Source organism: Phaeoacremonium minimum, assembly GCF_000392275.1.
Source record: "Phaeoacremonium minimum UCRPA7 unplaced genomic scaffold PA7_03_scaffold_140, whole genome shotgun sequence".
NCBI lineage: Eukaryota > Fungi > Ascomycota > Sordariomycetes > Togniniales > Togniniaceae > Phaeoacremonium > Phaeoacremonium minimum.
The window spans coordinates 28,706-52,058 of record NW_006921047.1 but is presented as its reverse complement, the minus strand read 5'-3'; the positions used below and the strand labels follow the sequence as shown (position 1 = coordinate 52,058).

The 23,353-nt window shown below is 49.7% G+C and overlaps 7 protein-coding genes across 7 annotated transcripts; 4 read left to right on the top strand and 3 right to left on the bottom strand.

Moving 5' to 3' along the window:
• Window positions 1-163: 163 nt before the first annotated feature.
• UCRPA7_1913 (putative -like family protein) lies at window positions 164-752 on the bottom strand (the record flags this gene model as incomplete). The annotated part of the gene is made up of 2 exons (XM_007914492.1): window positions 164-426; window positions 578-752. The coding sequence occupies 2 exons, from the start codon at window positions 750-752 to the stop codon at window positions 164-166; spliced, it is 438 nt and encodes a 145-aa protein (XP_007912683.1).
• Window positions 753-6,005: 5,253 nt separating this feature from the next.
• UCRPA7_1912 (putative aconitate hydratase protein) lies at window positions 6,006-8,727 on the top strand (the record flags this gene model as incomplete). Its single annotated transcript, XM_007914491.1, has 8 exons — window positions 6,006-6,041; window positions 6,136-6,778; window positions 6,840-6,908; window positions 6,976-7,027; window positions 7,087-7,572; window positions 7,632-7,720; window positions 7,770-7,782; window positions 7,833-8,727. 8 exons carry the CDS (start codon window positions 6,006-6,008, stop codon window positions 8,725-8,727), a joined length of 2,283 nt encoding a protein of 760 aa, XP_007912682.1.
• Window positions 8,728-10,794: 2,067 nt separating this feature from the next.
• Window positions 10,795-11,013, top strand: UCRPA7_1911 (hypothetical protein; the record flags this gene model as incomplete). Its single annotated transcript, XM_007914490.1, has 1 exon — window positions 10,795-11,013. The coding sequence occupies one exon, from the start codon at window positions 10,795-10,797 to the stop codon at window positions 11,011-11,013; it is 219 nt and encodes a 72-aa protein (XP_007912681.1).
• Window positions 11,014-13,770: 2,757 nt separating this feature from the next.
• UCRPA7_1910 (putative gpi transamidase component gaa1 protein) lies at window positions 13,771-15,340 on the top strand (the record flags this gene model as incomplete). The annotated part of the gene is made up of 4 exons (XM_007914489.1): window positions 13,771-13,786; window positions 13,873-14,122; window positions 14,185-14,423; window positions 14,481-15,340. 4 exons carry the CDS (start codon window positions 13,771-13,773, stop codon window positions 15,338-15,340), a joined length of 1,365 nt encoding a protein of 454 aa, XP_007912680.1.
• Window positions 15,341-16,090: 750 nt separating this feature from the next.
• UCRPA7_1909 (putative 26s proteasome regulatory subunit rpn9 protein) lies at window positions 16,091-17,292 on the bottom strand (the record flags this gene model as incomplete). Its single annotated transcript, XM_007914488.1, has 2 exons — window positions 16,091-16,971; window positions 17,025-17,292. 2 exons carry the CDS (start codon window positions 17,290-17,292, stop codon window positions 16,091-16,093), a joined length of 1,149 nt encoding a protein of 382 aa, XP_007912679.1.
• A 699-nt stretch (window positions 17,293-17,991) lies between these two features.
• UCRPA7_1908 (putative nadh-ubiquinone oxidoreductase 40 kda subunit protein) lies at window positions 17,992-20,637 on the top strand (the record flags this gene model as incomplete). The annotated part of the gene is made up of 11 exons (XM_007914487.1): window positions 17,992-18,120; window positions 18,171-18,262; window positions 18,318-18,459; window positions 18,511-18,669; window positions 18,722-19,057; window positions 19,107-19,189; window positions 19,668-19,842; window positions 19,910-20,026; window positions 20,098-20,215; window positions 20,271-20,342; window positions 20,405-20,637. The coding sequence occupies 11 exons, from the start codon at window positions 17,992-17,994 to the stop codon at window positions 20,635-20,637; spliced, it is 1,656 nt and encodes a 551-aa protein (XP_007912678.1).
• Window positions 20,638-20,897: 260 nt separating this feature from the next.
• Window positions 20,898-22,717, bottom strand: UCRPA7_1907 (putative ubiquitin carboxyl-terminal hydrolase-like protein; the record flags this gene model as incomplete). Its single annotated transcript, XM_007914486.1, has 6 exons — window positions 20,898-20,999; window positions 21,054-21,284; window positions 21,344-22,119; window positions 22,175-22,285; window positions 22,341-22,577; window positions 22,633-22,717. The coding sequence occupies 6 exons, from the start codon at window positions 22,715-22,717 to the stop codon at window positions 20,898-20,900; spliced, it is 1,542 nt and encodes a 513-aa protein (XP_007912677.1).
• Between the last annotated feature and the right edge of the window lie 636 nt (window positions 22,718-23,353).

The following is a 23,353-nucleotide window of genomic DNA, read 5'->3' as shown; positions in this document are numbered from 1 at the left end:
CTATGGCCTCTCCCCTTTATATTGCTATGTCATCCATAGCAGTGGTCGACTTTCTTAAACTGACGCTGACCGTTGCACTACTTCAAGTTCATTCTGTCTTCCTCTTATCCTATCATTGTCCCAAGGTCCTCAACCAACATGTACCCCAGCATTATGAACACGCTTATTCTCCTTTCCAGACTTTTGCGAGGAAGTCTTCGACTTGAGTGAATTCGTAATCCGGCAGGATCTGATTCCACTCGTCCGTCACATCCCATGCGCCCCGGCAGGTGGAGATCAACATCCCAATCGTAGCAGTCTTGTTGACTGTCTCCATCTCATCTTCTGTGGTAGCATGGAGAGTATTCACGGGGATCAAATAATCACTCTTAACTATGCCCGCCTCGAGGTCCTTCAGCTTGAGCCACTCGATTGCGAATGGTCCGCCTGATATATGTTAGCCCTGAACCTTGAATTTCCCGTTCCGAAAGGCCGCTCAATTAGAACAAAGCATTACCTCTGACATCCTCTGCCGTCTTGAGAAGTTTTCGTATCGTGACACGACTTCCACGCATTCCACCAATTGCTGGCCAATCACCTTCGTACTCGACGGCGCGAGCAACCACGCCGCCAATATCCTGAACCGATGTGAAGGTCACATGCTGATCTAGGGAGCCCTCCACGACAAGAGCGTGTCGTTTCTCAACATTGACTTGTAGCGGTATTGTGGTGATATGCTTTGCTGTCTTGTGTGGATGGCCAAGGTAATTCATAAAACTGCCAGGCTGGAACGTGGTGTACTCGAGCACCTTTCATAGCCATGTTAGCCTCGATGTGCTAACACGAAGCGAGAACTGCAGAACGCCACCTTTTTCTCCTTATTCAGATTTTCCAGATAGCGCCTGATTTCAATCTTGTTTGAATACTGGGGCAAGACGTCAATCGAATGCTCCGTGCTCGTACCACTTCTACTCGTCAGCTCAATGTCTGTAGTCTGTTGCGGCACGAATGCGTATAGCTTCTTACGTCGACCACTCAGATGGTGCATATCGTTTGACGCCGGCTTCAATAGCGGCATCAATGAGCCGCTTCTGCGCGTTACTTCCTGGATCAAGGTGTACCACGAAGAAGCACAGTACTGTATGTATACCTTGAAGCAGTTGCACCAGTTTCGACTTGTCTTCGTAGGTTGTCTGCACCCATTTGACACCGTGGAGAGCCGGAAATTGTGAGGGATCCTAGTGTTCTTCCGTCAGACTCATGCTCTAGAGGAATATCTGAAGATAGAAACCGCTACCTTCCGATTTAAGGCGATAATTTCATGCTTCCGAGTTTCGACCAATTTATCGAGCACTTCCCTGGCTAGCTCTACCATAAGAAGGTTAGCGAAGTCAGAGCAGCCACGGCATAGTAGCTTACGGCTCGAAGCTCCTGCTATAGCAATTTTAACCATTTTGACGAATTGCTTTCGATCCTGACGGGATACCAAGGCAACTCTGAACAGCACTCTCATCTCTCTCCGAGATTCAACATAATACTTATAGAGCATCCCGCCATCTCTTCGCCGCAGCACAGTGATACCAAGTAGAATCGGTCCAGGCAAGATCCGACATGTTGCATTCTTCACATAACCTGGGCTATTTTAGGGGGGCTGTTGGTGACTTTACGGCGCAAGTATTCATCCGGAGAACTGTTGAAGAAAAACCATAGCATTCGTACAGGGACATGGCACCGATCAAGTCAATTTGTGGTCCAATGTGAGAGTATGCTAGTGCATAAGTATTTGTGTCAGTCCATGCTGGGTTGGTGTTTCTCATAGCTGAGGTGGTTACGTGATCGGCCTGAATACATCCCGGATCAACCCACTAATTGGCAATACCGCCGGTAAATCGATTTAGAACACTTACATAACTAGGAAATATCATCTCCGCTCTGGCGGCTCGAATGACCGACCGATATTACGTGTACCCAGATCAAGATGGGCACCATAGAAGATGATATTCGGGTAAGGACACCTTGAGTTTGCAAGATCTGTCGCCAGAGACTGACCGGAACACAGCGACGGCAGGAGCGGGGCCGCCGGTCCCAAGCTGCGTTCCGGAAGCGCCAGGCCCAGGCTGTTCAGGATATGACAGACCAGAATCGCAGGCTCAAAGACGGTATCAGACAAGCAGTCAGTGCCATCCGGGGAGATGAACATTCGGAATTGCTTCACTCCATACTTGGCTTGGCGGAGGCCGCAGGAATTGATGTTGAGACTCCGGCACAACCAGATACAATCAAGCCTCTAGATCATGACGATATTACCATCGATGCTGCAACTGGAGAGTATGTCTATAAATCAGAAAGCCACGAAAAGTCTCATGCAGGGCTCGCAAAGGTGGATTCACAGATCTCGCAACGCCTTACCTGCGGGATATGGCTGGACCCGCTGCATTATACGCGAGCCTCACTACCGCCAGAAGATATCCTACCATATCTCGGACCAGGAGCCAAAACGTTCGCAGGGCAGCTCTTCTGGTCAATGGCTGAACACGGCCAGACTGAATGCAAGCACAGGCACCCAGATCAAACCGCGCTTTTTAGGAAAGGGTTGATGCACTCGAAGCCTACACAGAGTTTAGAGGTACCATTTATGAAGGCCATGCTTGAGACGAGACTGGAGTACAAGCGAACAGGTTTCATGAGCCCAGAGCACGCTGCGGCGGGGGAGGTAGACTTGGGAATAGTGTTGCGGGATCGCATCGAAAAAGACTATCGCGGCAGAGGGAAGGATCCAGACTCGTGGCTTTCATGCGTCGCTATCGAGAAGCGTGCGAGAAGAATTCTCGGTAATTGTGCCGTTTCTCTCCTAGAAGAAGCCGCAGAAGGCAGAGGAGATCCTTCTCTCCGAGACTTACTGGCCAGCCTCACGTGCAGAGTTTATGAGGCAGCGATTTGCTTTGGAGACGGCCCAAGGTGTCATGTTGATGTAGTGGACGAGATGTTTCTCGACTGGATAAGAAATGGCGTGCTACCTACCTCGTACTAGTCAAGGGAGCAATGAACGATACATACTCGGATCCTATCAGTCTTATGAGTGCTTGTCCCTGTGACATCGGGCGGTCTCGAAGCTGTGCAGAGCCTGGGTATTGATACCATTACGAGGAATAGAGTTCAATATGAACTGCTCACATGCCTCGGCAAGGGCACTTTGAGCCGAACATGATTTCCGTCTTACTTATGATAAGCCTTATGGCGGACAGCTGAGGCAGCCTCTCGAAGCAGGCTGTTCGCCTGGTCTCTTCAGATTTGGGCATGATAGAGCCACTACGTCCCACCGCCCATTATAAAGGATCGGAGGTTGTATATAAGACTGGATAGGGAGATAGTGGTAGATAACTTAGAGCCTTTTGTATCTGGGTGAGTCTGGGGAGCTCCCCGAGGGGAAGAATGGGGCAAAGCCTTGAAAGGTGTGTAGAAAGCTTGAGGAAGCTAGAATTGAGCCTCTATTTCAAGATCTGTTTCATTCATCTGTTAGTAATCTCTCGCTACTCCTACAACTCAACCGAGAATCACGTCATCTCACAGCCAAGTAACATCCTCAGATCACGATAATCGTGTCATTACAGATGATTTTAGGTAAAGCAACAGAGTAAATCAAACATAACTAGATTGGATAGTAATGCCGTTAAAAGGGCTCACTTTGCTACAGGAGTTTCACAAGAAGGGCAATAGATTTCAATACATTTGAAGACCTTTCCTTTATTGAGAGCCCAAGGACGTGAAGAAAGGCAAGTGAGCCTGTCAGAAAATGGTGGATCCGTACCTGCCTTTTTCATGTCCTAGGTAGTTTGCCCGACCAGTCCTTAACAATCCAGTAACAAACCGTCTTCATCTAGTTCGCGACAAATCATATGAAAGAAAATACCAATTACTTATGTAAATTGAAGACTCCTGACATGAGCAAAGTAGGTCTTGAGCTTCATTAGTCAAGGGAAAGAAGGTGGGCACGCGACACCAAGTGCGAATCGCCAAAGCTCACTTCTTCGGCAGCTACCTCCACAATTGAAGGATGCAACGGTTTCTTTCTTCCGAAACGAAAAGAAAACAAACCCTACAAGTCCAATTTGCAACGCCGAGTCAGTTCCATCAGATCAATCTGCGATGGCGTGTGAATAGCTTCCGGCAGGAAAGTGGACGTTTTCCGAGGTCGAGATTCGGTGGAGCCGTTAACTCCCTCGTAACTTCGTAACACCTCTCGCCGCCGAGGCGGAGGTCTCGTTCACCGAGCCCGGGGCCTCGCCCGAACCCCACAACTCGCTGGGAACGCGGTTAATGATACAGGTCTCCAGGCCAGCAAATTTTCAGCTTTTGCCTCATTTAGTCAAGGAGGAGCATTTCACTGCCGGGCAAGGGCAAGTGGTACTTCACCCTCTACCAGGCCAGACAGAACTTGCCCGACCAGGTCGAGATGCTTGCCGGGCCGTGCCCGCGGCATCGTTTTGACGTCGACGGGAACTGCGGTGCCATGCAACAGCTTTCTGCATCAGTGCTTCCCTCTGCGCGTAGGTTGCGTGGAGGGTGCGCCCAATGGCAAGCTGCCCTTTACACAGCAAGGCCGAGGCTACGGTAGACTGCGGGCAATTTTTTATCTGGAGCTTGTACCCTCTTGACCCTCTCGAGCCTAGTAGGCTTAGGTTATCCTTGTTACACGTATGATTTCCAGGCCGTCAAGGGGAGTGCAATTAGTGGGCAAGTGGAGAGGAATGCCTGGGTTCCACACCAGGAAAAGGAAACGCAGCAGCCGACATGAACCGAGCCAGCTTGCACTGACTTGAGGCATTTGTTCGGCCGCATGAGGGGGCGTTTCTGCAACAACGAGGAATTGATGAAGTGACCGGCCCGTGACAGCCATTCATTGAGAGCCTATAGAGGATTACAGGTGCTTTGGATACTGGATATCCAGCCCTAAGCCGACCCTGTTCGGTGTTCTGAGAATCTACCTGGAGGTTTAATAGCCGTCTGTGGAGGAGGGGCATGTACTCTTGGAGAAGCACATGCTTTTTGATATTCCCACAGGGCAACATGGATCTGGACCGGATATGCCGCCACGCGAGTACAGTAGCTTTGCCGACGGGAAGAATGTCGAGCAAGGTAACACTAGAACCGGATTCTAGATTTCTGGAACTTCAGAAGAGGATGAAGCACGCCGTTGTGCTGACTTTACAGTATTGCTGGTAGTTCAATGGCTATGTGATGTGATGCTTTCAACCGTACCTACCAAAGACCTGCAATGTGATGTAAACTGTCGTTGCTGTGTGGTGCAAGGTTTCTGGGGCAAGGATTGGGGTGTGTGGCTGGAATGCGCGAAACTTGTAATAAGAACAGGCCTTGCTGCTAAAAGTACTACCTACCAATCAGATCAGGGTATACTGTCCACTTTGGGTTGCTCCCGCTGTCCCAGAACCATAGAAAACTAAACCCAATCCCACCTAAGTCTAAGTTTAATCAGCTCTCATTGGCCAGAGGTGGATATTTCGGGCGAGATGAAAAGTCATTTTAGCGAAACCACACTTCACACCCCTGTGACGTTTTGTTTCCTAGCTCCGCTCAGTAACATTTTCCTGTGGTCGCAAAGGCAGAATAATCAGCAGCTTCTGATTCGCCAGTGACCCGGCGTCCCCATCGTCATAGCCGAGAAAGTACCTCGTGTGGCAGCTTGCCTTTAGTGCGGCAACTGGGAGGACTAAAGCCTGCCTGTGGGTGGTGTGTGGCCTTCGGTCGACTTCTGCTATCTACACCAAACCTCCACCTTTTTCCTTCGTCCGTCTTCCTTTTTCCCCTTCCCTCTTCCAGACGACGACGACCTCACCAATCTCCACTCCAATTGTTTCCTTCTCACTGTACTGGGAAGCGTCCATTGGGAAGATTACCCCTTAGGAAAAGGTTCCAGTGATCGTGACTGCGACTTCACCATGTTGTCCCGTCAGCTCCTGGGCAGTGTGGCCCGGAGCCGAGCTGCCGTCGCAGGCCTGCGGCGCACCATGGCCACCGTCTCAGACTACAACCTTGACCAGAAGGTAAGTTACTCAATTGCTCGTTGTTCTGCGTACGACATGCGCTGCTTATTCGCGCCGGATGAACCCCTGCTGACATTCCCTGCGCGAATAATAGGTCAAGCAAAACAACTGGGAAGAGGGCAACTTCATCAACTACAAGAAGATGTCTGAAAACCTTTCCATTGTGCGCTCAAGACTGAACCGTCCTCTCACGTTCGCCGAGAAGATTCTATACTCTCACTTGGACGACCCGGAGGGCCAAGATATCGAGCGTGGTGTCTCATATCTCAAGCTGCGACCGGATCGTGTTGCTTGCCAGGATGCCACTGCTCAGATGGCCATTCTTCAGTTCATGTCTGCTGGCATGCCCTCTGTGGCCAACCCCACAACCGTCCACTGCGATCACTTGATCGAGGCCCAAGTTGGTGGCCCCAAGGATCTCGCAAGGGCTATCAGCACCAACAAGGAGGTCTACGACTTCCTTGCATCCGCCTGCGCCAAGTACAACATCGGTTTCTGGAGGCCAGGCTCTGGTATCATTCACCAGATCCTACTCGAGAACTATGCTTTCCCCGGTGGTCTACTGATCGGAACTGACTCTCACACCCCCAACGGAGGCGGTTTGGGCATGGCTGCCATTGGTGTCGGTGGTGCTGATGCCGTTGACGTCATGGCTAACTTGCCCTGGGAGCTGAAGGCCCCTAAGGTCATCGGTGTTAAGCTGACCGGCCAGATGTCTGGCTGGACTTCACCCAAGGGTTTGTGGCTCCTCTGACTTGATTTTATGACTCTTGCGCATGCCTGCTAACTCATTAATAGATATTATCCTTAAGGTTGCCGGTATTCTCACTGTGAAGGGGGGCACGGGCGCGATCGTAGAATATCACGGTTCGTAATAACCAGTTACTTGTTTATTACCTGATTATCCATTGAACTAACATGACTCTCCTTTTAGGACCCGGAGTCGAGTCTCTATCAGCGACGGGCATGGGCACTATCTGCAACATGTTTGTAGACCCTTTCCTGTTCTTGTTCTGATTTCTAAATGCTAACTGTTTATTCCTAGGGGTGCTGAGATTGGCGCCACTACATCTGTCTTCCCATTCAACGACAGAATGTACGACTACCTTGCCGCTACGAAACGAAAGGAAATCGGTGACTTTGCTCGTGTTTACGCCAAGGAACTCCGTGAGGATGAGGGCGCTGAGTATGACCAGTTGATTGAGATCAACCTGTCTGAGCTTGAGCCTCATATCAACGGACCCTTCACCCCTGATCTGGCCACTCCGATTTCCAAGTTCAGCGAAGCTGTGAAGGCCAACAACTGGCCCGAGGAACTCAAGGTCGGTTTGATTGGGTCTTGCACAAACTCTTCATATGAGGATATGTCTCGTGCCGCCTCCATTGCCCAAGACGCTCTGGACCACGGTCTGAAGTCAAAGGCGATCTTCACTGTCAGCCCCGGTTCTGAACAGGTCCGCGCGACCATTGAGCGTGATGGTCAGCTTGAGGTATTCGAGAAGTTCGGTGGTGTGGTCATGGCAAACGCATGGTAAGACTTGAGAGCTCATTTGTAACCTGTCAAAATTGTCGCTGACATTAATTATTTAGTGGCCCCTGCATTGGTCAGTGGGATCGTCAGGACGTCAAGAAGGGAGAGGCAAACTCTATCGTTTCTTCCTTCAACCGTAACTTCACAGGTGAGAGGACCTTTTCTTTTTACACTAAACACATGCTAACTGCGTACAGGTCGCAATGACGGGTAGAGTAAATTCCTGCTGGCTTGTTCTGTTCGTAGCTAACATTTTATAGCAATCCTGCCACGCACTCCTTCGTGACAAGCCCCGACCTGACTATCGCCTTGAGCATTGCCGGTACCCTGCACTTCAATCCTCTCACCGACAAGCTTAAGGACAAGGACGGCAACGAGTTTATGCTCAAGCCACCCACCGGTGAAGGTCTGCCCAGCCGCGGCTACGACCCTGGCCAGGACACCTACCAGGCTCCTCCCAAGGACCGATCTACTGTCAGCGTCCAAGTCTCTCCCTCTTCTGACCGTCTCCAGGTCCTCTCACCCTTCGAGCCTTGGGATGGCAAGGACGCTAACGACCTGCCCATCCTGATCAAGGCTCAGGGCAAGACCACCACTGACCACATCTCAATGGCTGGCCCCTGGCTCAAGTACCGTGGTCACTTGGACAACATTTCCAACAACATGCTGATCGGTGCTATCAACGCGGCCAATGGCGAGGCCAACAAGATCCAGAACTTCCTCACTGGCGAATTTGATGCTGTTCCAGCTGTTGCTCGTGACTACAAAGCCAAGGGTATCAAGTGGGTTGTCATTGGTGACTGGAACTACGGTGAGGGCTCTTCTCGAGAGCACGCTGCTCTGGAGCCTAGACATCTGGGAGGTCTTGCTATCATCACCCGATCCTTCGCTCGTATCCACGAGACCAATCTGAAGAAGCAGGGCATGCTGCCTCTCACCTTCTCTGACCCGGCCGACTACGACAAGATTCCCCACGACGCCAAGGTTGACATCAAGTGCACAGAGCTTGCCGTTGGCAAGCCCATCACCATGGTTGTTCACCCCAAGGATGGCGAGGCTTTCGAGATCAAGCTATCACACACCTTCAACGCTGGACAGATTGAGTGGTTTAAGAATGGAAGTGCTCTGAATACCATGGCTAAGGCGAACAAATAGATGATTTGACTTGATTGGAGGTTTCTGTGGGCGGGGCGTATAGTCGCAAATCATACCACTGCTGGTTATCCCAGGGGTGGATTTTTTTAACTTGATGATTACGGTAGTACTGTACAAAATGAATCATTTTCTAATGTCTTTCAATTCGATGATCCATACATGAGCATTGGTGAACAAGAATAAAACCCTGAGCAATGAAATGAACATATCTACTTGCCCAGTTTTCCTCCTGGAGAAGCCTTCCGCGAGTATATAGTTTCTTTGCCACTGTTCTATCAAGGCACTCTTCTACGTTAATTACGCTGATTACCCAAGATTCGCGGCTGGTCAATATTAGTTATATGCTGTCAGTCATTTTGTTGCTTAGCACGCCAAATTCATGACTGATTACTACTTATCGCATCGTTTATTACCCCTAAGATTGTCATGTTTTACGATTTCTAGCAAGGGAAAAGGCACTAGGATGGTCCCCCTTATCCCCTAGATCATGAATCTCCCTTCTAACTCGGCCAATCAGTCAACTACCTACATCCATCCAAGGTATGGTCCCGAGATATTCGGCATTGACTTGAGGACTTGTATGCGTATCTAGCAGGTATCCTCCTTATTCCTACCCATGGCCCTACCCATCTGGGTGTCTCTTCCTTTGGACACCCGCTAGTAAATAACCCCTAAAGGCTGGTATACTCAAATTCAGGTATGGATTATAACAAATATACCACACATATCGAACTTGATGTGATATCCATACTATCCTTGTAGAGACCATTTGAGTAGGCGACTGGATGCGGAATGTGTAATTTTGAGGTAGGAGCGTGGTGAGGTCTTCCTTTGCAACAACTTTGGCCGCAAACACCATATTCTTTTTCTTAAACCTCCCACGACGCCCATCACCACAGAATTATCCATTGACCCCATAACCTATACACCATCTAGGGATCCTTCTGGTCGCATATTATTTGGGTACCCCATCCCCGGCATCTAAATAAATTCTAAGGTCACATTGAAAACTTATGGCAAGAGAGTGGCGACGTTTTGCTTCTTGAAAACATTCTGATAGCAAATACCTCAGCTTTGTTTTCAACTCTCATAATAACTTTTCCCTCCAAACCTCACAAAAAAACCCTCCTCTATCACCTCCCACCTCTATCACCCCGAGAATCTCCTTCAACATCATTACCCTCATACCTATCTTGAGGATCCCCCTGATCATATTTGACACGGATATCCCATCCCCATCAACTAGAATTTCACGGCTCACCCTGGCCTGATCCGAGGAAGCTCTGAGTGATTCAGAAACCCATACTTCCGCAACCTCTCAGAAAGTCGCTTTTGCACACCAAGTTCCTGCCTTTTTGGGTGTGACCTCGTGGAGTACGCGCTTTATTTGAACTCAACGAAGTCCGATACACGTCGCCTGATTTTTCAGACTACCTCCTCTACCCTCGTTTACAACGACACAAGGATACGGGGATAGTGAATCATATATCCCCTCTTTCATCCCCCAGATACCATTGCAACTTCACTTACTATCGCCGTTCCACGGGATATACACACTCGGCAAGTATCGGCTTGATATCGTGTTCATTCAGCGCCACTGCGATCAACCTCTATTCGATCACCCACCATGGAGTTCACGACGCCTTCCCAGACTGCGGGTTTGAAGAAGAGGAAGATGGGTCAATTTAATGAACTAGGCTCGAAACACAATGAATCCAAGGATACACCCCATAACGAGAAGGTTGCCAGAGAGCTATCCGATCAAGAAGTTGATCAGCCCGATCCCATTACAGCTCACATTGAAAACCTGTTCAAAGACAGTTCACCCATCACGGCCCATGCTCATCGCAATGGCAAGCCACTAGTGTTGCATACGGATGCTAATGAGACCACTGACAAACCGGGAGCCAAGTCAAGCATTGGGCATACCGCTCATAGGCCAGCGGGAAGCACAATGACCTCCTCCAAGACAATCGACAATTGGAAGCGAAACTCTCGTCGATTCCGGCCCATTCTCCTCTCGATACTCTTTCCCCTTGAGGACGTCTTTAGCCCTTTGCGGCGCAAATGGCTGTATACACATCAGACGGGACAATACAAGAGGCCATCCGACGTGGAGGTATACCCTCTAATGGCATCACGATAGGTGTGGATAAGAATGGATTTATCAAGCTTGAGGGTATCCCGGGTGAGAAGAAGTCCGAGCAAGCCTCCAGTGCCGGATTGATCGATGGGGGTGATGACGAGGACGAGGAGGATGACGATATTGAGGTTATTGACGAGTGAGCACCATTGGGTCGGGGACCTTTAACAAATCGTAACTCGGTTGCTCATGCTATAGATGCCATCCAGAATTTTCAACGACAATTTGCTACCCCCTTGGTTTTTGGAGTTATGGATATATTACCCTGCACAGACTCTTCCTCTTGGGTGATGAATATCACCCCCCACTACACTCTCATTGAGCTTCAAGGTGATGGATATCATCATTTCACTGCAGCGATAATGGCTTTTCTTATAATCCTAATGGAATAGGTCGCCAATGTGGGGGATATAGCGTTGAGATCTAGTCTGGTTGTGAGGGCTATACCGATCACCAATGCTGCTTAAGCTACCTAACACATAGAGTTAGCAACAATCAATATCTTTTTTCCTATGATACCCCCTCTAAATGTGAATGATAAGACGTTTTCGACATTACACACTCGATGTGTGCCACTGTCGGGTATCCCCCAGTGTGGTAAAATAGAATGGCAATGGGGTGATGGTAGAAACAACTGAAGGGTAACAGGGGATGCACCCATATGCTACCTAGGTATGATGGGACTTATAGTACTAGAATATGATCTTGTTTTGACAGGTAGGTATTGCTACAGCAAAGAGCCCGTAGCAAGTTATTTTGGAACTGGCGGTATAGGCTGGTCTCACATTTAATCTCATTATCCCTTTGTAACAGCTACTAGATATATAACCCTCTTGTTTTCTATATCTATCTAAGGCAATGGATACTTATGAGATCCAACAAACCATGACGACCTATCTAAGTAATAAATCAGTTACCTGGGGCATCTGCTCACCAACAACATCGGAAATATGTAACAACATGTAGCTAAATATTGTGGTAATAAACAGTACACTCGATTTTAGCCGTGACAAACTATGTAGTAAAAAGGTAATAGACTCTACTATAGTAGCAGTCACTAAGAAATAAGTGATTAACCATTCATTCCCTACATACCGTGTTCCCTGAGTGGTGGGGATGCCTGCCGTGAAGTCACATGGTGATAAGCATTTAGCCTACCTGCCAGATAAGCCAGAATATTGCTGGTAATCCTGAAGGAGCACGCGCCGACTCTGGTGTCATCTTCTTGCGAAAGGGAGATTGCTTCTTCAAGGAAAGACGACGACAATCCACAATGATTGTGGCCGAGAAAGTCTACATCTGCAAATAACACAGTACACGAATTCTTCGACACGTGCATTTGCAGGGCAACGGGCTCTCGTCTCGTCTGCCATTTACGTTCGCAATGCCGACCCCCAACGTCTCCAGCTTCAGCACTCTTCGCGCCAGATCCTATGTATTTCGATTGCCTCTTTTCACACGCGCAATCATTCTAGTTATTGTGCTTTTCTGGATTCTAGATTTGCAATCGGTCTGGGACATAAGAGAATGGGGAGCGCTGATTCCGGATAAGACCGGAATCACCACATGTTAGTTTTTCTGTCCAACCTTCAAGTGCAAAAGAGAAGCCTTTCTTACTCCTGACATGGCCATGATATGGGCGGTACTGACTTGCGAAATACCTTCTTAGTGTACCGGACGAATACATTCCCTCTCATCCACACCAACTTCTTCCATCTCTTGATGAATGTCCTTGCTCTAACACCTCTTCTGGAGCGCTTCGAATCAGAATATGGCACGCTGACAACTCTGGCGCTCTTTTTGGGGCGTGAGTATAATTCCGAATTGCAAAAAAGGAAGGGTCTGGTTGATTGATGTGGTTACAGCGCTTACGCAAATACCGGCTTTCGTATACTTGTTCTTCGAAAAGTTCATTTTACATAGCAACACGGCTGTGATGGGTTCGAGGTAAGTGTATCACCTGAAAAGCAGAGAGGACTCTTTTACCACAACTTAAATGGAAAGATGGCTGATGAATTTGTTGTCACAGTATATGGTTTTTCCTCCTGCTTGGCATGGAGGCGATTCGTACATACAGAACGAACCCGCACTTTGAACTGGGCCCATACCGGATTCCCACATGGACAACACCGTTGGCCCTTGTATTATTTGTCGCGGCTCTTGTTCCAAGCACGAGCTTGCTGGGCCATTTGTGTGGCTTGGGAACTGGCTATTTGTGTTCGTGGACTCCAAGACCAATGCCAAGTATGGTTTTTGCTGACTTGAAGTGTTATTTAGGCGGCCTCGGCTACATGAAGTTCCTGTCACCCCCGGAGAAGGTATTGCGCTGGTTAGAGGCCCGCCTCAAGCTTTTACAGCGCCTACCGCATTATGTCAGTGTCGATCAGAAGACCTACGGCCGATTTGGTGTTCTTCCCAGCGCAGGCAGCTCATCAGGAGCACCAATTGGTCTTGTAGGCTCAACGCAGAGGCTAGGCCCGTAAATCCAAGTGTTCGCAAAGGAACATAGGGAATCGGTTCATTGTATGTATATAGCTTATGTCTATGATGGCAGGTGTCTGAAGTGACATCTTGTAGGACTATTTCGAGGGCTAGCCAGGGAATAAGAGCTGGTGCATGGTGTTTCGTAACTAAAAGGAGCGGTCCTCTGTATCTGTTTTAATACTAGAATATTTATCGACAATTAATCATGCTATATTCTTGACTTTTATGAAATGAATGTTTACTTGGTAATGTGAAAGGTTCAAAACCTAAGGGTTCAGCTAGAGCTGTTGCACCTATCAAATTATGTCATCAGGGGTCCGGTGTTAATTGAGCTTCAGCAGTTAATTCTAAGGCCAACGTAGCTCTTCCTGCAGCAATCGCTCCGCACCCGCACTTAGGAGCATCGCTGCTTCAGAATGCCGCGTCTTCTCTGTAAGTATAGCCCTTTGTTAATTACTTTCTCGCTTTGAACCCTCAGGACTGGAGCCTTTCGAAAGACTGACACGCTCCAACCGTAGCTTCCGCGCTCCGCCTACGGCGCGACCCGCGAATCCTCAAGCTCCCGCCGTACATCTCGCTTCTGTGCATTGTAGTCGGCGTCGCATGGCTCCTCCTCCTGCCCCTCAACGAGTACTCGAGACGAACCTATATCTCTGAAAACGCGCTTCTTCCGGGCCAGGTGCACACGTACTTTGGCGGAAGCGATCAGAATGTCTTTCGCGCCTACAAGCATGAAGTTAATGCGCTGGTGGACAAGGACAATCTTGAGTGTGTTCCCCAAGGCAGAGACGGTGCATTGAGGCTATATGCTGACGGAACTGCGATTACAGGGTCAACGACAAGCTTGAGAGCATCTTCAAGGGTGTTGGGCTAAAGGTCGGTCGGCAGAACTTCACTTACACTTCCGCGGGGGACACGTATGCCGGAGAGAATGTCTATGCTATCCTGCAGGCGCCCCGCGGCGATGCCACCGAGGCAATCGTGCTCGTAGCAGCATGGAAGAATGTCAAGGAAGAGCTGAATAAGAACGGGGTAGCTCTTCTCTTGACCTTGTCCCGATATTTCCGACGTACGTAGCTCCTAGGTTTCGATATCCAAGCATCAGTGCGCTAACAGAGGGGTACAGGATGGTCACTCTGGTCCAAGGATATCATTTTTATTGTCACGCCGGATAGTTTAGCTGGGCCACAAGCTTGGGTTGATGCTTACCATGACTCTCACGACTCTTCCCGCGTCGATGCTTTACCTCTCAAGTCAGGAGCATTACAAGGTGCTATTGCGATCGACTATGTCCAGGAGAACAGATTCGAATCCGTACATATCGTCTACGATGGGATCAATGGCCAACTACCGAATCTGGATCTGATAAATAGCGTTGTAAGCATTGCGAGTGGGCAGATGGGCATCGGCACTGCGATCCAGGAGATGTGGCGGCATAGCGACAAATATGAGGATCGACTGAAGACCATGCTCAGGGGCATGCTGAAGCAGGGACTGGGTTTGGCATCTGGTCCGCACAGCAGTTTCATCCCATATCACGTCGACGCTGTCACTCTACAGCCGTTTGGCGAGGGATGGCAGGACGAGATGGCCATGGGACGGGTGATCGAAGGCACCTTCAGAAGTCTGAACAACCTGCTTGAACACCTTCACCAGAGTTTTTTCTTCTACCTGCTCATGCACAAGGAACGGTTCGTCAGCATTGGAACCTACCTCCCAAGCGCTATGGCCATAGCTGCCAATTTCACAATCGTCTCTATTGCTCTGTGGGTTGGAAGTGGCATGCGGACTGAGTCTACCCCTGACACAGCGTCCAAAGAGGCCAAAGACCTGAAGGCAGAGGACGCAACGGCTGCACCATCTGCGGTGGAAAGGCACTTCTTCCTGCCTCTGGGAGTGGTTGCAGCTTGCCAGTTTCTGGGCGTCTTACCTCTCTACCTCTTCAACCACCTGCCAGCAAGAGTACGTCCTCTCCACAATCATTAGTTTGCTATACCGTGCTAATTCTCGTCTAGACTCTGACACCGACATTCTTCGCGTTTGGCCTCGTGAACCTTGGCCTACCTACCGTCCTCTCCTCTCTTCTGATGACGTACTACAAGCCGTCAGCCCAGCAATACACCCTGATACAGTCATTCTCACTCCTATTGCTTGGGATGTTTCTCTCATTCCTCGCTACACTGAACTTTTCGCTGGCATTCCTGGTCGGCCTCCTCGCTAGTCCTTTGACTTTCATGCGACCTTTTGGCCATAACCGAGCGTTAACGAGCATATTCACTATCCTACTAAACCTTATCTCGCCTCCGGCGATTTTGGAGCTATGCTCTTTACTCTTTGGCCTTAGTGTTGGAGATGTGCTCAAACAGGCTGCATTTGCATGGGATGTCTGGGGCATGTACACGCCGATCGTGGTTTGGTGTGTATGGTGGCCAGCATGGCTGGTGGGCTCAGTGCTGGTCCTAGGACAGCCAGGCAGCTCGAAGGCGAAAACAGCATGATATTAAGCATGCACCGTGTATAATAGCTAAGGGTAGGTTGGTCATTGTATTGCATCATGCATGGAGTTACGGTCAACCAAAGAAAAGTACCAATGGCATTGCTAATTTATTTGCTTCGTGGCTCCTTTTTGACCTGATCTCATGTCTTGTCTAAAATGTCTTAATGATACACGGGTTGCATGTCCCGAATCTTCTTCCACCACTCCTCCGAGCACTACTGACCGTCATATCGTAACATCTACGCCGCCCAGACATCCTGGCCCACGCCTTCGATCCAGTTGCCCAGCTGGTTGACGCTGGTATCCCAGTCCTTTAATCGCTGGCGCATGTTGTCGATCTGCTTCATGTCTAGCACCTTGGGCTGCACCCAGTTGATGTGCGCCACCTCGTCCACCTGGTCGATTGTGCCTCTCAAGAGGCCCAGGCTTAGCGCCTTCATGATCAGGTGCTCGATCTCATCGGGCTTGACCTTGGTCTCCGCAGCAATCGTGTCGAATGTCATGGCGCGGTCGTGGGGCGGGCGGCGGAACACGGCTTCTGTGAGCGCTGCCAGGTAGATCTTCTGTCGCAACTGGTTGCTGTGCTTAGCGAGCAACGGGTTGGAGGAGATGTGGCCTGAGAGGACGTCGTAGGCAGCTAGGTCGCCCCGGTTGAAGGCGAAGAGCAGCTCGCGCAGCCAGTTGTCTTCCTTCTGGGTTGTGAGGGCATCGAGGATAGGGTGGAGAAGCAGTTCGCCGAAGTTGTAGATGCTAGTTGATACGAGTGCTGCAATGCTGAGATCGTATGCCCTTGAGCGGCGCTCGGCCGGGCTGAGAGAGTACAGGTCGATACAGGCGAGGTAGAGGAGGGCGTTGCGGTAATAGGAGGCGAAATCCATCTTCGCTTGGTAGTAGTCGGCGTTGGCATTGTAGAAAGCAGCGTTTACTGTGTTGTCGATTGAGTCGAAGGTGTCAAGGATGGTCTCGGCCCTGTCAAGCTCTTTCCTTGTGCCATCCAGGTCCCCAATCTCAAGCTTGACCCGCGCCACTGCAACTATGGCAAATACCAGGGCATCTTGTGAATCTTCGTTGTCAACCTTCTTGACTACTGCCTCGGTGAACGAGAGACGCTCCTGTAGGTCTAAGGTTTGAGGTCAGTCAAGTACGTCAGAGACGTTGTGTCAGCAGCATTACCTTTGCATTGTGAAGCAGCCTTGAGGGCCAGGTCGACAAGCTTCAGCTGATTAATCTTGTCGGCGAATTTCAGAATGAAGACTTTGTAGAACTCTAGCCGTTGTGGTGCGCTTCCTGGGTTGTTGAAGAACTCGACCAGGGCATCGGTCAGCTGGTGCCATAACTTACGCTCCCACAAATCCTCAAACTGTAGGATGAGAGGCTGAAGCTCCTCGGGAGCTGCATCCCGCTGGTCGGCGAGGAAGTCTGAGATCGTATCTACATTCATATTTGAGATGTAGAGACGCTGACCAAGAAAATCGTATTCTGTGAAGAAGGCTTGGGTTGAGGCCGTGTGATTTCGATTTCGGGATGCGATGCGAGTCGATATGGTCCTTAATCAGAGCTGGAGAGTTGGTGTTGGAGCTTCCCTTAGCTAGAGGCTCGTTTGACGCGGCTGGAAAGCAGCCTGGCCACCAGCGCACGGAACAGCTTTCTCTCCCGCCGCCGACGTACTCACGTGACCACCCGGCTCCCGGCAGGTCAGTGCGCAAACCACCTCTGGAGCTTCAAGCCGAGCTTGACCACAGCCATTGCCGACCTCAATTGAACCAGCGACGCCCCCTGGCCATCTCGACTGCAGCAAAGATGGCTTCTTTCCCGGCTGCAGCGCGGTCAACGCAGAAGCTTGCCCAGAAAGTGCTGCAGACTCGGCCACTCTCTGACGTTGCGATTACCCGAACCGGCAAACCGATCATTCGTGTTCAAGGTGGACGGTACGTTCTTCACTCTGTATCATAACTCAATCTTTGTCTAATCACAATCTCTAGGTCCTCTCTTGGCGGTACGGTCGATCATCTCGCAAGTCAATTGGGTTTTGAAGGGTTCTAAACATGAGTTACAGGTCACACAGCGACTGTATTTGGCGCAACCGGTGCCCTTGGAAGATATATCGTCAACCGACTAGGTGCGGATCAATCGAGCTTTGATGGTGGAGGGTCATGCTTACGGATATATCACAGCGCGACAAGGATGTCAGGTTGTGGTGCCTTACCGGGAGGAGATGGCAAAGCGCCATCTCAAGGTCACAGGTGATCTCGGCAGAGTCGTCTTCATTGTATGTGTTCGACCAACCATTGCTCCAGGCGAGCGCTCATATGGTATTAGGAATACGATTTACGAAACACCCAGTCGATCGAAGAGGCCGTTCGCCATTCTGATGTTGTCTACAACCTGGTTGGCCGAAACTATCCCACCAAGTATGCACGGCACAATGAATTTTGATGAAGAAATCGTCGTTAATATACTTCTTAGGAACTTCTCCCTCGAGGATGTCCACGTTGAGGGTACTGAGCGGATTGCCGAAGCCGTGGCTAAGTACGACGTGGATCGCTTCATTCATGTCTCTTCTTACAATGCTGATCCTACATCCACCTCCGATTTCTTTGCTACGAAGGTATTTTACGAATATCATAAAGCGCCGTACTTCTTTTGCTAATAATTCTAGGGTCGGGGTGAGCAAATTGTGAGGAGTATCTATCCCGAGACTACCATTGTGCGACCGGCGCCGATGTTTGGTTTCGAGGATAATCTCCTCATTAGGTTGGCTGGTGTTTACAACCTCTTCACCTCCAACAACATGGAGGAGAGATATTGGCCAGTCCACGTAAGTTTTAACTCATAGTCTAGGACGCAAAACTCGGAAGCTGATTACTCAGGTTATCGATGTTGGTCAAGCCCTGGAACTGATGCTGTACGACGACAATACGGCATCTCAGACATACGAACTCTATGGTCCCAAGAACTACTCAACAGCGGAGATTGCTGAGCTTGTAGATCGTGAGATCTTCAAGAAGCGCAGGCACATCAACGTTCCGAAGTCTGTTCTCAAGCCAGCTGCAACTCTTCTCAACAAGTTGTTGTGGTGGCCCGTCCTGTCGGGCGAAGACGTCGAGAGGGAGTTCCACGACCAGATTATTGACGAAACCGCCAAGACTTTCAAGGATCTCGGTATTGAGCCTGGCGACATCAGCAAATTCACATACCACTACCTGGTAAGTCTCATGAAAGTCAATTGCTGATAAAATACTGACCGTCTTACAGCAAGGATACCGAAGCTCAGCATACTACGATCTGCCGCCAGCAACAGAGAAGGAGAAGAGGGAGGAGAGGCAATACATCCACGTGTTGGACGATCAATGATGCAGACAATTGCCGCCTTGGGATAGGCACTTGATTGCTCCAGTAGAGTGTATATACTGTAACTACTTTATTTTCCTAGAAGAGAAATCAGAGGGTCTTAAAGAGGCTTGAGTAGCATTAATGATTGTGTGTTGCATCTTGTTGCCTTTCGCTACGTTGATGTGTTGTATGTTTCGCCAGACGAGAGATGCGAGTCAACGATCCCGCTGGACGGTAAGTGAGAACCTAAGAATTTCGTGAAAATTATTCGGCCCAATTCCACTCAAACTATCGCAACCAGATATTCGCAACACGTCGAATAATCTTTGAGATCCTATCAATAGCGAGCTTCATCATCTGTCATCTAATATTTGCTGTCAAGAAAATCAATTATTTCCCAGACATGGCGGAGGAGGACGATGAGCCCATGTAGGCTTAAAGTTATGCATGCTTCAGAAGCTAGAGGCTAATGCATCGCCACAGCACCTTGTCATCCCATGCGCTTGACGCTTTGAAAGACTTTTACGCAGACCGAGATGCACGAGCCAAGCAGTTTGAGGAGCTGAAAGCTGTATCGGAGGAGGAGGCTTCAGGCAGGGCTCAGCAGCCGCTGTCCATGGAAGCGTTCACGGAAGACTGGAATGAATCTCAATTTTGGGTACGAAATGAAGAGCTCTCTCGCCCAGAGTGACACTTAATACTTGGTGGCTGACCGGATGTTCAAGTACTCAGAAGAAACGGCCAATCTTCTTGCGCGGGAGCTGCTCGATGGTGCAACCGAAGAGACGACCATCGCCGTCGTTTCTGCACCGAGTGTTTTCGTTGCGCTGAAAAACATTCTTGTACGTCTACTCATTTCTTATCCATAACTAAACGGAATGAGTCAAGTAGCAACTGATATGGGTCCCCCCAGGCATCAGCAGGACCAGATCAACCGAAGCCTAAGTTGACTCTACTCGAGCATGACAACAGGTTCGCCGTGTTCCCAGAGTTCGTCTTCTATGACTTCATGCAGCCCGTAAAGCTTCCAGGTATGACCTCCACTCATCTTGGTCGTGATTATTCGACGCTGATTGTCCCTGGTAGCAAGTTTGAAGGGCTCAATAGATCGCATCATCTGTGATCCTCCATTTCTAAGTGAGGACTGCCAAACGAAAGGTAGGCAACACCTTGCCATTCGGAGACTGTATGAGCACGACTAGAACTGATTTATAATACAGCTGCACTGACGGTCCGTTGGATGTCGAAACCAGCCAGTGAAGTGCCAGTCGGCCAAAGAATAATTGTGTGCACGGGCGAGCGCATGGAGACACTCATCACAAAGCTATACAAGCCGTTCGGAGTGAAGACGACAAGCTACGAACCGGTGCATGCTAGGGGCCTGAGCAACGAGTTCTACTGCTACGCCAGCTTCGAGTGCGATCAGTGGAAATGGAGAGCAGGTCAACAGTAACAGGCCTCCAAGGCGAGGAATGATATTCTAAATGTTATCGGTATTCATGTTAAGAGCCCTATCTGACAAATGCCGTTTTTCTTCTTTACATAACGCTGAATTTGCGACAAATGCCGTCCGTACACGCCAAGTTTCTCCAACCGACAGATGCATTTTTAATAAGACACGGTCCAACGTGCCTCGGCCGATGATGTCTTGTGAATTGGTTAAGGGGTTGAGTTATGTGATGATTCCATCTGCAACTCTCCTGCCTCCGGACTCTATGCCAGTGACCGGATGATGTAGAAGAGAAGATACGCCCGCGCTCCCAGCACATCAGACTTTGATGCCAGCTCGACTCGATGGTCGTTGAACGCGAACCACTTTTGAACAGTTAACATAGGATTCTTCTGGGCAGAGAGTGTTCCTGAGCTTACCTGGTCGCCAACTCTACAATACGAAACGTAATGGCCGGTGTCGATCTCTCCTACATGCACCACAACACTGAGGAGATCATACGTGCAGGACCTCGCCAGCTCAATGTTCTCCTTCGCATCGTGGCCTCTAGAACGATTCGTATACGGGAGCATATTGAGTTGAAGGGGGAAATGCACGGGTGTGTCAATTTTTGCGGCAGCATCGCGCCGGCCTTGCTTGAATTCGAACCGCTGTGATTGAATTAGTATTGTGCGTCTTTGAAATGGATCATAATAAGAATTATGCCTACCTTGAGCTGAATTGAGAGTACATTCGGGAGGCGCTTGATGGTGGTGTGTCGACGTGCTTGCTGTGGAGAGTTGCAGTTGTGGCACCGATATTCGCACTTGTCTGACTTGATATATTCCTCGTCAAGACATTCCTGCAAGGTTAGTCCAGGAATCTTGCCGCCCTTCTTGCCACGCTTTTGTGCCAGATTTTCCAATCCAAGACTGAGGTCCAAGAAGGACTGGACCTGGTTGGTCACACCATTGCAGTGCTGGCACGTAGTTGTAGTCTGTAGCTTGCCGTAGAAGGTCTGATGAATGATGCAGTTGCAGCTGTGCTCACTGCCGGTCTCCGGCTTCTTTCCATCCCCGTTCTTTTCGTGAAGCTCTTCCGCCAAGAACTGGAAGAACTCATGTGCATCTTGCTCCTTTGTCGTCACCAGGTTCTCGAAAGCTTTCTTCTCAGACACCCAGAATCCGGAAAGGATATTTGCAGCTGTATAGCCGTTTGTGTTCTCTGCAGCGTAGAAGTCTTGAAACATGTCGTCCATCGCACAGCTGAGGCACTGCTCCTCTTTACAGTCAGAGCTCTGGTGACCATCACTAAGGTAGAAGTTGCGTAATAAGGGGTTGTGCAGGAAACTCTGCAGGACGACGTTCTGATAGCATGTGGCACCGGCATTGTAGATGCCGCGCAGGCCATTCGCCCGGCACGATGCTGTTGTGGTGTTGGAAGAAATGTAGCGCGGGTCCTCTTTTACAGTATCTGCGAAAAGTTCATCATGCTTCCTCTTGCGGCCTGTCTGTATGTCAGTATTATAAATTGGGGCACCAGTTACATGTCTGATGCATACTTGAGAATGATCCGGTTCCAATCTTCCGCACTCGAAGATCTTCGAGCGTTGGGTCCCAAACGAAATCATCACACATCTGGCAGTAAAGAGCACCGCTCCGAGAGTCGACATCTAGAGAGTATTAGATCATTGTACCGGCTGGAAACCGCATGGATTCACAACGTACAAAATCTGTGCATCTTCTTATTTCCATGCTTTAGACGTTCCTCCTCGGTGACTGTAGACGGGCATTGTAGGCACAGGTAATTGGATGTGAGGGTGGTGATGGCATTGCCGTCGGAGCTCTTGGAAGTCTGGGGGACAATTGGAATGCTGTCGAATATGCCTCGTAGGATCATCTTGTAGTGCGCAACGCTCGTGTTGGTCACTTCCTGGGTCTGGCTGAGGAGGCGCTGCACATGTTCTGCAAGCAGGTTAGAGGCGGTTCCGCCCAAGCGGACAAAGCGAGGCAAACTGACCACAGCCAAAGACCGGTGTGCCTGGCGTCGGAGACCTGATCTTGACATTCTTCGGCGACGCAGGGGTAGAGGGACGGGCCGCCATCTTCTGTAATATGGCTCACAAGCCCTTCAGGTGGCTTCGTCAAGCTCGTGGTGTTGCTGTGATGGGCCAAGGTTGCAGGCGGCTTTGATCGACGGGTTGAACCGTGCAGGAATTATGCGGTAAACGGTCGGAGCCAGACGTCGATTATTTGAAGAGTCTCTGTAGATAGAAACCGGCGAATCTTCAAGAAATATCGAGTAATTGCTCGAGGTGGTCTTATGGCAGACAGCGTGTAATTCGATGTAGCTTGGGAATGAGAGACACCCTCTTCTGGGGGTGAAGGGTCTCGTGCGTGTGTGCGAGGCTGGGGTCTGGGCCTGGAAAGCACTTAGATTAGCATCAATCGGCTGAACAAGGAGGAGACAGAAGTGCAGAGAAGAGTCTCACGGTCACTATACCGAAGCTGAGGAGAGATTGGGGCTATTCTGAGTCTTGGGAGCTGCAGGGCGTCAGTCGGTAATCCAGCATCCAGCTCGGCTCAGCGAACGGCGAGGTTGCGAAATTCCTTATCGGGGCGTTCTCACCAAAGCTTATCGATCAGTAGTACAGTAGCGGCCGGACGGTAATTTCCAGGACCCCCTTACTAGGTATGCAGTAAGCTTCCCGCTCGCCCTGGTTTCTCAGCGGCCGGATTAC